The following is a 12,349-nucleotide window of genomic DNA, read 5'->3' on the forward strand; positions in this document are numbered from 1 at the left end:
GAGGAGCTGGGCTTGCACCCAGGCGGTTGCTCCTGATTCTGCCTCTCACCCTGGGCAGCTGTGCTAGGTCATTCTCCTCCCCGGGGTCTCAGTGTGTGCTGGGAAATGCTGTGTGTCCCTGATAGTGAGTGGGGTCAGAAGCCTGAGCCACCCGACTTGAACATCTTTAGGCAAATATCCAATATTTGCAGATGGGAAATAGTAATCCAAGGTAATTGTTACCTAAGCCAGGTGCATACTGTTTATTTTTTTAATATTTTTTAAAAAATTTAGAGAGAGGGAAAGAGGGAGGGACAGAATAGAGGAGGGACTGGGGAGAGCACCTTCCCTTTAAGAACATCTAGCTAGCCATGCAGCAGACGCCCTGGGCTTCAGGAAGCGTCAGGAGGGAGAGCAGCTCCATTGCCCTCACAGGAGGCAGAGCATGGGGGCTCTGGGGCTGCAGAGCTGGAGCGGGAAGAACCCAAGCTGGCCCATCTGTGGGCCTTTCCTCTGCTTCCCAGTCTGGGGAATGGGCATGCAAACGTCTAGACCAGCGATTATCAACCCAGGCACTGACCTCTTTTCCCTTAGATTGTCAAATAAAAAATGACAACAGCCAACACAACCATAGCCGTCCAGTGTAAATCAATCAATTTTATTCTTATTTTTTGGTCATATTGGCAAAAGTATAATATCTTTTTTGGTGTGCCGCAGGATTTGTTTTATGTGTGCCATGAGATGAAAATGGTTGAACATCACTGGTCTAGACCAGTGGTCGGCAAACCGCGGCTCGTGAGCCACATACGGCTCTTTGGCCGCTTGAGTGTGGCTCTTCCACAAAGTACCATGTGTAGGCGCACATGTACAGTGCGAAGTTGACTTAAAACTTTAACTAAAGTTTATTATGGAGTGAAAGAAGATGTAGTGTCTTTGAGGATTGAGAAAGGTACGTTGAGATGGTTTGGACATATAGAGAGGATGAACGAAAGAAGATAGACGATAAACAAGTATACAAGACGAGTGTGGATGGGAGAGTTGGAAGGGGTCAACCTCAGCGAACGTACCTCAATCACATTGAGGACATTTTTAGCAAAGGCCAGCTTAGGAGTACCCTAATTACGTTAATAACAATGTACCTACCTATATAGTTTAAGTTTAAAAAATTTGGCTCTCAAAAGAAATTTCAATCATTGTACTGTTGATATTTGGCTCTGTTGACTAATGAGTTTGCCGACCACTGGTCTAGACTGTACACCTGTGTGCAGAATAAATGCAACGGCGCTGTGCTGTGGGTGAGAAGAGGCGTCCCACGGTGTTCACCAGCTCTCCTCGTCTGTCATAATAACTGTACCTACTTCGAGGCTGTCATGAGGGTCAAGCAAAATAATATTCAAAAATCTATTTGAGTGGACATTCGGGAGTACAATAAATATTAATTAAAGATAAGTATCTCACCATGTGAGAACTTTTATAAAGACCCGGTGAGACAGTAACATTGCATTTACTTTTCAAATCTGGAAAACACACTAGGTAGTAGGAAACTGCAACTAGTGTCAAACTTGTCTGTTTCTAAGATCCATAAGAAGTCACTCCATCACAGCCAGTACTTACGGAATACTTAGGGGGAGCCAGTCCCGCTATGTGGGTTATCTTACTGAACCGTCCCCCCTACCCCTCCCCCCACCACTGACCCTACGGGCCAGAGAGAGGCTGATTGTTCTCTTGCTGTAGATGAGAAAATGGAGGTTCAGAGAGGTAGGTAATTTGCCTCGTGTCCCACAGCAAGAAAGTGGTTGAACTGCCTCTAACCGGGTCTTTCAAGGCCCTGAAGCGCGACAAACAGCAACCTCTTCTGAGAAGAATGTCCTTCCCTAGGATGTATTATTCAGGCTTTCTTTCTAAGACAGCATCACATGTAAGTTATGTGACTTTAATGCATCCTCCTAAAAGTAACTCACGTGAACACTTCAGAAGCTGCTTATTCAAGAGGCATAAAGTGACGTCTGTTTTCTCCTTACCAGAAGACCTTAAATAGTTCCAGCTTGGGGGCCACAAGAATAATTTTGAAGGAATATCTGCTCTTAGGGTAAATTCCTTTTGAAAGATGACCGGGTGGCAACTCCGGCGCTGAGACGAGAAGAGACGGCACTGGGTTCCCAGGAGCACCCATTTGGCTTTCAAAGCCCCCAACACTAACTCATGAGACAGGGCTCAGACTACAAACGTGCCTGAGTCACACGTGAGTCACTCGGCGCTCTCGATGTATTGTCACAGCAATCATTTCTAAATATTTGCAAAAATGAAATCAACAGTGGGTAGAAAGCCAGGGGCTGCTCCAGGCGTCATCAGAGGGAAGCCCCAAGATGCTGGCAAAGAGGCCGCTTCTGTGACAGCGACATGGGCAAGAGTGGTCCCACTATGGGCTGAAGTACTATCGGATTAAATAAAATGGGAAGAGTGAGCAACCTGCTGCGGAAAAGATGGGAACTGAGGGAAACAGAAAACAACGTTCTCTTCTCAAAGACCGTATCTAATGCATGGCGAAGAGAAGTGGGTCTGTGTGTGGGGAGGGCAGCACAGGTATGTACAGAACACCTACTGTGTGCCCAGCAAGTGCCACATGCATACAATCCTCAGCAAGTAGGTACTCTGACTCAGGTAGAGAAACTGAGGCTCAGTGTGGAGCAGTGATTTGTCCAAGGTCACAAGTATCATGTCCTCTGAAGATTTTTTGGATGATCCCTCCCCAAGGGAGACTCACTCCCCAAGGTGACCCCCTGCACAATCCCATCAGGGCCCTGTAATGAGCTCCTCCGCTCACTGTACTTTTAAAGCTTGTCCGTCCCGTTCATTGTACTGGGTTCTTGGAGGCAGTGCCTGGGTCTGCATCATTTCCATATTTCCACACCCAGTACCAACCCTAGACACAGTAGGTTCTCATGTAGTATCTGCTATATGAAATGCTGAGTCTGCTTATTGCAAATCATACATTTCCAGTTTGGACTACATCTGCACTACACCTCATGTAGATTCTACCCAAGAAATGCCTGTGGTGATCCTGGCCCCCTCCTTCGAATTTGCCCAATAGTATCCGACAGGCCGGGGTGAAGCCCAGCCATGCGGGTTTCCACAAGTCTTCCAGGAAAGAAGGGTGAGAACCCTTCTTTCTCCCATTTTATCCCACAACCACAATGTCATTTTATTATTATTGTTGTTGTTGTTTTTATCCTCATTTTACAGATGATCAAACTACAGCTCATGGAAGACTCTGCTTTATTCAAAAAAGAAGCAAGTGACCAAATAAACTCATGTTAGAGGGTCATGTTCAAGATGGAAGGTTTGGGTGTGACTAACTATGAATAAAGCAGGCATGGGGAGGCGAGGAAGGAAACCACAGAGACCGCAAAGGGATCCAGGCACACCCCAGGCCTGACGCCTGAGGCACCTGCAGAGAGCTCACCCGCCTCCACCCCCTCCCCCCACCCCCCCACCACCATCCTGGGCTTGGGCCTTCTGAAGCATCAAAGGGCTACTCACTCCATGATTTTCATTCTCATATTTACTAAGACAAGAAAATTTGTTAACAAAATTTTCAAACATTTCAAACAGAAGAATATATTACTGTAACTAGTGGCAATCTATTTCAGAATAGACCCAGCAAGTACCTTGACTCAAACCTGTCTCCCTGCATGGGAAACACATACATCATCTTTCTCCCTAGAATGCCCTGAGTACCCTTTTTGGCCAGGGTAGGCCCCCTCCCAGGTTACTCAGGCATACCTGCCACCCATAAACATTCGCTCAGAAATTCCTCTTCTCACATTCCCCAGCAGAGTTTTAAAAAAATCTCTGAAAGAAAACCAATAAAATGCGCCTAAGCCATCAAAAAACAACCAAAAACCAAAATAAACTTCCTTTAACACTTTCCCTCAAATATTTGCAAATAATTAATTCACTGTTAATCAGTTGACAATTACTCTTTTATACTTTGTAAATATAGACAGACCATCCCCAGTCCCAGCAAAAGTCACGTTAAGTGGGCCACTGCACAGTTAGAGGCTGCTCCCCGGAGGGCGACCTGGCCAGCAGCCTTGTCACCGGGGCCTGCCGCCCACCGCCCCTTCACCCACATGGCCCCCTTCGCCCCTCTCTCGGGGTCGCACTGCCGAATCTGCTTGCCAGGAAGGCCGAGGGGTTTCCAGTGAGTCACCAAGAGCAGGTGGTGACTGAGGGACTGGGTGCTGAGAGAGCCACCACCCAGTGCTATATTTAGAACAGCACAGAAAATCCCAGCTCTGTGGTTTCCACCTGTTCAGATGTCGCCGCAGCAATCCCCCTTCTGTTTCATGCCTCTTCCTCGTGGGGCCCTGCCCTGGGTCCCGTCTCCCGAGGGTCCCAAAAGACCCCTGGTGGCCCTCGCTGCTTCCAGCAGCCGCCCTATCTCTCCTGCACAAATTCCTCCACAAGCTCCAAGTGTCCAAAGGGACTGATTACAGGGCCCCGAGCTTCGCCAGCAGGGCCTCCCCTCGGTTTCGGCTCCTAAACCTCAGGGTCTGCCTAACCCTCCTGCGGGGATTTCTACCTGAATAGGGCACAAGCATGTGACCTGGTATATCCAGCTTTTTACTCTAGGACCTCTTCGGCCTAGAATCGTGGTTCTCAGCCTTGGGTGATTTCAAAAGCCTCGATGTTCCGGCCACACCCAAAACCCAAGAAATCCATCTCTGTGGAGAGAGGGGACCCAGGCATCAGTGGTTTTTAATGGGCAGCCAATGTGAGAACCACAGCTCTCAACGACCGGTGCCCATCCACACCCACGCTTTCTTCTTCTAGCAAGCTCCTATGCACCCAACAAGACCTAGCCACCTTGCCAGCCCGCCAGGCATTGGGAAAGCCCTGTAGCTCTGAGATGCTGCACCCCACCTCTGCTCCAGCCTCCATCCACATCGCTGTCTAGCTCCACCTGACTGCTACCCCTGCCCCAACCTTGGCCACCAGACTCGGAGTTCCAGTGGGATCCTCTCCACAAGGATGAGACCCAATCATGCCCTGTGAATGTGGACACTTTACTGCTGATATTTGAGACATTTCTGGTCTGATCTATTTTGGATCATGAACTCCTTCATTCATTCAACAACCAATGGTGATGCCTCAACTCTCTGCTCAGTCCCGGGCCCTACGCAGCAGATGAGAAGATTGTGGGGGTAGAGAGAGAAGCTAACACTGACAAAATAAGACAGTCTTTGTCTGCCAGGAGCTTGCTGCCTCCACCATAACGGAATAGTTACCACTTGGGGTAATAAATACTCTAACAAAGCTCAGCACTTCATAGAGGCTGCTTGATTTTTCTGGTGAAGACTGGTCACTGGACCATGAGGATACGAGTTACTGAGTCCTTCATTTCTCTTTGCATAACACCTAACCCAGGGCTAATTAGGAACTCTAACCACTCCTTACTGAGGATGCTAATAATAGCCTTCACATCAAAACATTGTGAAAGGACATGGGGATGGATAAAACAGAAACATGATTCTGTGAGTTAGCTGTCACACCTAGAAAACATTTAAAGTAGAAATGGTTGAGAAATGCTCTCTTACATAATAAACTTGGAGTGTGTGTGGCAGAGGACAAGATGGCTACTAGCAACGTGCATTTTCTACTTCTTTCTTACAGAATCCCTGTTTTGTTTGGATCTGCAAATAACACAGTTAACAAATTAGATTTCTCTGCCTCCTTTGCAGCTTAGGGGTAGCCATGCTGTGCAGCGCTGGCAAATGAAACGTAGCTGGAATATGCCAGAGAGCTGCAAGAAAGATTTGCTTTCCTCATTTGAGCCCAGCCCCTTCCTCTGTGTTGCTTCTGTGTCTCCTCTCCACTTAGAACACAAGCAGGAGATGGCATCCCTGGGCATGAAAGCCACAAGCTGAGAACAGCCGAGCAAAATTGCAGATGGAACCTTGGGCACTGACGGCATCGAGGCAGCCTCGCGTCGCCCTCAGACTTCGGGTAGCATGAAACTTATTTGCTAAGTGACTACCATCACGTTTCTGTTGCATAAAATCAAACTGCCAGGACTGGTGTGTGTGCCTGGGTGCAATGACAATGGGCTCCCCTGACTAAACAGCCTCAGAATCCTCACCTCTAAAATGAGGCTGTAATATTCATTGTTATGGGAGATCAGAGATAATGTGCGAAAATGCGTAGAGCAGAGCCTGGTGTGCAGTTGGCACTCAATAAATGTCAGGAATCTCAATTCTCATTTCTGGCAAGCTGTTGGTGCCCATGAGGTCAACCTGTAAAATTCTAAGGTGAAAGTGGAAAGCACAGTTAAATGAGATACTGAGTACCAATCTGTGTCAATCGGCCAGGCACGCTGAGAAACACAGCCAGACTGACATAATAACAGTGTCTCGAGATTCCTGTCTAAATAATAAAATCAAACTGTAAATTAATTAAACAAGATTTAACTTAAAATCCAGTTAGCATCAGATTTATAGAAACCTGCTTTTCTACAAATTGTGTTACAGAAACCAGCAGCAAAACCATTGTTAGTAGCCGTATCTATCGCCTCATTCTAATTCACAGCAGCCACTGCAGGCCTGACAGATGACCTGGCTCTGGGCCGCACCCCTGACTCCCAGCCTCAGCTTAGCTGGCCCTGCTAAGAGCCTTGGCGTCCCCCATTTGGATACACAGAACACCAGCTGGTCTGCATTGTGGCTAGAGGGGATCTCAGGGAGAACAGAGTAAAGGGGAAGAAGGCACCCCACTCTGCTGGGCCCTCTACATGCATTATCGCACCACAGCCCTTTCTGTGGAATAGCCTTATCTTGCCCATTTTGGTGGATGAGAAATTGAAGGCTTGCAAATGGTTACACAAGGTCTCCAAGATAGCACAGCTTGGAATCGCAGTCCAGTGGGGACTTGGGCCCAGGTATACTTGCGTCTGAGCCCTTTTACTGTCTGGGGTGAAGGGTCCAGCAGCATGCTGCTGACAACGCACAGGAGTGCAGGATGACAATGTTCATTTTAAAGGCTGTGAGGCAAAGAAAGATCCATATTGGGAGCCTTCCCAGCCATGGAGAATGTCACAGAGATAATTAAGGGACTACATACTGACTTAGTCAATGAACAATACATTTTGACGGTTATCGTGGATTCTGTTATGACAAAGCAGCAAAGACTCAGCCTGGAGACATGTGTGTATGTGTGCATATTAAGTATATGTGTGTGTGTGTTTGGGGTTTTCTTGTGACCAATATGGTCTTTCAAGACCTACTATTCTCCTGGTTTGAAATGCTTTGTAAAGCTCTTGTGGTTAAAACAGAGTTTAAACTGTACTGAAACTGATGCACCACATCCATTTGAAGTCCCCTGGGAGACAACCAGGGCTCATTTTGTACAGAAAGCGCTCTATAAATGTAAGAGGATTGTTTGGCCTGGGGCAAGTTCTTATATAAACATATTTCCACTTTGGTTTTTCAGCGGAGTTTCCTAAGTAGCGTACATTCAATTTCAAACTCAACAGGAACTGCTGGTCAGACATGCTTTTTGTTTAGATACCACATATTTTTTTTTTTTTAAACTTAGAAACATCCCATGGAGGATGTATTTTCCAAGTTTCACTGTGAGAATCAGAAGAGAATAGTCGGGGAGGAAGAAGGACAGAGATAAGATGGACTAGACCTTTCTACACCCCCAAACTGTCAGGCACTGGCCAGAATCGCAGGCCCTGTGCCCTGTGGCCCTGGGGGTACTCACCATGGTCATGGGCGAACACCAGCAGTTGCAGCCCCACCAGCATCTGAGCAAGTTCATCATAGCGGCCACAGTGCTCCCCGGCTCCATGGGACACAAAGACAAGGCCCCTGCAGGGAAGAGAGGGGAGCTGGGTCAAGAAGGCGGTAGATTGTGAGGCTGCAGCTCAAGTAGTCCAGAGTTTTCATGACATCACAAGTCAAAGACCAGATGGCAGACTAAATGCATCAGTAAGTGAGAGGGGATTGCTCTTAGAATGCTGATGAGAGTCCCACAGAATGCAGTCCAGATCCTGTGAGGTCTCAGGCAAAGTACCCATCCTTAAAGCTTCACTTCTTCACCATAAAAGAGTAATACCAGCCTCTGCCTCTGCAGAGGGGTGGTGAGGGTTGCAGGTGCTAAATTACGTCAACATGTGACAGAGCCTGGCACATGGCAGGCCCTCCATTGGTGCTGGTTTCCTCCCTAGCCACGCTGCCCAGGTGGACCAGCCCTAAGCCAAGCAGGGTGCTCCGTGATCAGGCCACAGTGACTGGCTCAGGCACAGGCATGTGGCTCAAGCCAAGCTGACTGGGTCCAATCAGAGCTGATCCCAGAGCTTTGGCTGAGATGGTCAGAGAAGGCATTTTCATTTTCCCACTACGCTGCAGCCTTGGACTGTGGGCTAGAATGGCCCCACCATCTGGTCCAAGCTGAACTATGAGTTGACCCAACAGAAGAGAAGCATGTAAAGGAGGGCCACCAAGTCCTATGGTCTTTGAGCCCTGAATCCAGCTGGACGTGAAGCCAGCATTCTCCCCCATCCTGCCTTTTGCTGTTGAGGTCACTGGGTTGTCTGTCACTGGCAATGAGAAGAATCCTGACATACAACTTTTTCCTTTTGTGTGGAATGATTGTGCTTCCACATTCATTCTTCCCCAGGCTGCGGGCATTTGTACTATGCGTGTACCTTCTATTCTCCTCCCTCTTTCTCCATCTGGCAAACTCCTCCCCTTCCTTCAAGACTGAGCCTTAAGGTTCCCCTCTGAGAGAGATTTTACAGCCTCCGAAAGACTGTCTTAAGTCTCTGCTCTGGGCTCTGTAATCCCTCTGTCACAGGAGTGGTGACAGCTGCCTTCTGCCTACCTCCACCACCGGTTACAACCTTCTTGAGGACGTTTTCCCTTCCTTTCCTTTAGTTTCTAGCATAGTGTTGAGCTCACGGTGGGCACTCTGCAAATGCTGAATGGATGGATGAATGACAAAGGTAGTGAGGTTTTAAAATGAACAGCTATATTTTGCACCTAAGATCTGTGCAGTAGAAGCCTTCGGAGCTAGGAGCAGAGCTTGGCTGGGGCCTCAGTCACCCAGGAAGGCCTTCAGAGAGTCATGAGCACTCTGGGACACAAGCAACAGTGCCCATGGCACATGGTTCACCCCAGTGTTTACACTGGCTGGTGTCAGCCCAGCAGAGGTGGAGTTTAATGAGAGGGGATTTAGATTCTTTTATATATATATTATTGGTTTTTTTACAGAGAGGAAGAGAGAGGGATAGAGAGTTAGAAACATCATTGAGAGAGAAACATTGATCAGCTGCCTTCTGCACACTACCTACTGGGGATGTGCCCGCAACAAAGGTACATGCCCTTGACCGGAATCGAACCCAGGACCCTTCAGTCCGCAGGCCGACGCTCTATCCGCTGAGCCAAACCAGTTAGGGCGGGATTTAGATTCTTAAATATACAACTGGCAAGACTCATATATTCTTCACATATAACCCATGACGGGTTTGAGTCCCCTGGAGCAAGGAGTGGCTGCTGTGATACACACCCATCCAATTTGTGCACATGAGATGGAGGGAGGAGGAGGAGGAGAACAGTACCTGCCATTTTATTGAGCATTTACTATGTGTCAGTTCCTCTGTTAACTCCATAGACAAGAGTTCTAATCCTTAAAATCACCTCATGCTTTATCTTCTTCACAGTTGAGAGTGGAAATCAGAGAAGTTAATTGCCCAAGTCACACAGCAAGTTGGTGAAGGCAGATCGGAGCATGTCAGCACCGGCTTTCAGGTCTCCAACAGGCCGTTAGTGGGCTCAATACAAGTCACCTTGTCCTTTGCCAGCCTCACCACTCCTCTGGCCACCTCCCCAGCTCACCTCCCTGTCCTCAGGAGGGGCTTCCAGCCTTTCTTCAGCAGCACCCGGTTCTTTCCAGCTCAGGGCTTGGCTTTGCCAACCCTTCTCCCTGGAGTGCCCTCTGCCAGCTCTCCCAGGGCTGCTTCTCATGCTCGGGTCTCAGACAGGCGTCACCTCAGAAAGGCCTCTCCTCCATCCCCCCTGCGTGAGCCTCCCTCCCTTGGACTGTTCTGACCTGCACTGGACCCTCACTGCACAGCACAAGTGGCCATTTACTGGCTCTCTCCTCTACTTTGAGGTCAGCTCAAGAGGCCCAAGTGGCAAATCCCAGAACAGTCCTCCAGTCGAGTGGCACTGAGCAAGGACCAGAGAACATGTGTTGAGTGAATAAACACCTTTTTTTCAAAAGCCTGTAATCTTTCTTTAAAAAATATATTTTTATTCCCTTCAGAGAGGAAGGGAGAAGGGGAGAGATAGAAACATCAAAGATGAGAGAATCATTGATCGGATGCCTCCTGCAGACCCACACTGGGGATCAAGTCTACAGCCCAGGCATGTGCCCTGACTGGGAATCGAACCATGACCTCGACATTCAACCACACCGGCCAGGCAGCCTGTGTCCTTTCGACAACTCCTCTCTGCCAGGGTGTGAGGGGCAGGACAGCATGGCTTTGTTTCACCACGCTACATGCTTTATTCTTTGCGCAGAGCACAACGGACCAGTTAACCTCATTTTCCTTTGACATCTGTCCTCCCTGCTCTTTTCCCAAAAATACAAGAGAAACATTTCACACCCTCTTCATTGCTCCATGGGATGCCCAGAAGCCTGGTTATACCCGCCCCCTTGACACTTCTGAGATCGGCTGATGGGATCCTCTCAGCGACGTAGAGCACAGAGAGCACAGGCTGGAAGCTAGTTATCATCTCCGACCTGCGAAAGGGGCTGCACCTCCTGAAGGGGAGGCTCAGCACGTTAACATCCTTTGGGAATTGCAACAGCTGAGCCCACAGTTAATGCAAATGGACAAGTGATTAAGCCAGTCATGCAAAGGTAGCCTCTCAATGCCATCAGGGTCCAACGTGGTAGAGAACTTCGGGGTTTCGCTTAATGTGCAACGGGATAGCACCAGGCACTGTCATGGTGCCAGGAATTGCCTGTCCATAGAGTCCACCCCCCAGGCAAGATGTGGAAAAATACTTGGCCTCTTACTCTACAGAAATTCTTCTGATCCAGTGGTTCTCAACTTGGGCCACACCTTGAAATCACCCAGAGAGCTTTGTAGCATGCTGAGACTGAGTCCCACCATCAGGAGAGCCCCTGGGCTTAATGGGCCTGGGGTGGGAAAGTCCCCCAGCCCACAACCCGGGAATCGGGCCATGACCTCCTGGTTCATAGGTCGATGCTCAACCACTGAGCCATGCCGGTCGGGTCCCCAGCATGTGCAGTCAATGTGGAGAAGCGCCTGTTTTTCTTTTTTGTTTTGTTTTGTTTTTGTTTGTTTTGTTGTTAATCCTCACCTAAGGATATTTTCCCATTGATTTTTAGAGAAGTGGAAGGGAGAGAGAGACAGAGAGACACATCCGTTGGTTGCCTCCTACGTGGCCCCTGACTGGGGCCAGGGATGGAGCCTGTGACCCTTCAGTCTTCAGGCTGACGCTCTATGCACTGACCCCAACTGGCCAGGGTGAGAGGCACCTGCTTTCATCGCCATATGCAACCTGGGTGACGATGCGGCTCAGAGGCCACGTGGAACTTGCCAGTGGCGAGAATGAAGCCATGTTGGTATGGAGACTGAGAGCCACTTTGAAACGACTGATCTCCCTCAGGGACCTGCTGGGTAAACCACGGGTTCCACCCGTAGAGAGGCAGAGGCCCCTGAGCTTGCAGCTGCCATCGCTTTGGAAAGACAGTGACATGGCCATCCCACTGCAGGAGCAGACGCTTCAGCTCCCTTCTCTGCACAGGCCTGGCAGCACCTGCAGGCTCAGGCCCCTCTCCCCTCCAGACCCAGGTCAGGCATCTCCAGACACCCACTCTGACCACTGGCCTCATTCTGGTCTTATGCTGCTGCTGCTGTAAGGGGTGGAGGGTCGGGGCAGTTCTCCTGAGTTACTGGATTCATCTCTTTCCTGGCCCCCCAATTCTGATAAATCAATCTCCCCTCCTCCTATCTACACGAGGCTTTGTTTTATAGAATCTGTTTGGCCAAGTGAAAATCAAATCATTTACCTCTCTGCTGGAAACCCTTCAGAGACATTCTGCCTGCTGCCACAGAGCAAAGCCTGCTGCTTTATGACAATATCCCCCTCCCCTGCTTTGGGCTCCTTGCTGATGCTCAGATATGCCAATCGGGATGTGCTAAGTATTTAAGATGTGGGAAGGAAGTGATCCCCATTTGTAGTGTTTGCCCATTTCCATGGTGTAAATGTTCTCACCATGGCTGATTTCAAGCTACTACTGTGACGTCACTGAGCCTGGATTTGAGTAGTGC

The 12,349-nt window shown here is 48.9% G+C and overlaps 1 protein-coding gene across 4 annotated transcripts in view; it reads right to left on the bottom strand.

Moving 5' to 3' along the window:
• Window positions 1-12,349, bottom strand: part of MGLL (monoglyceride lipase) — a 105,458-nt gene that overhangs the window by 55,076 nt on the left and 38,033 nt on the right. For all 4 annotated transcript variants that reach the window (XM_081096590.1, XM_081096591.1, XM_081096588.1 and 1 more), the window contains exon 3: window positions 7,744-7,850. In XM_081096590.1, the coding sequence (XP_080952716.1) occupies window positions 7,744-7,850 (107 nt within the window). The remainder of the gene's footprint in view (window positions 1-7,743; window positions 7,851-12,349) is intronic.

The sequence above is a fragment of the Myotis nattereri genome (genome assembly GCF_964212035.1).
Source record: "Myotis nattereri genome assembly, chromosome: 8".
NCBI classification, from domain to species: Eukaryota; Metazoa; Chordata; class Mammalia; order Chiroptera; family Vespertilionidae; genus Myotis; species Myotis nattereri.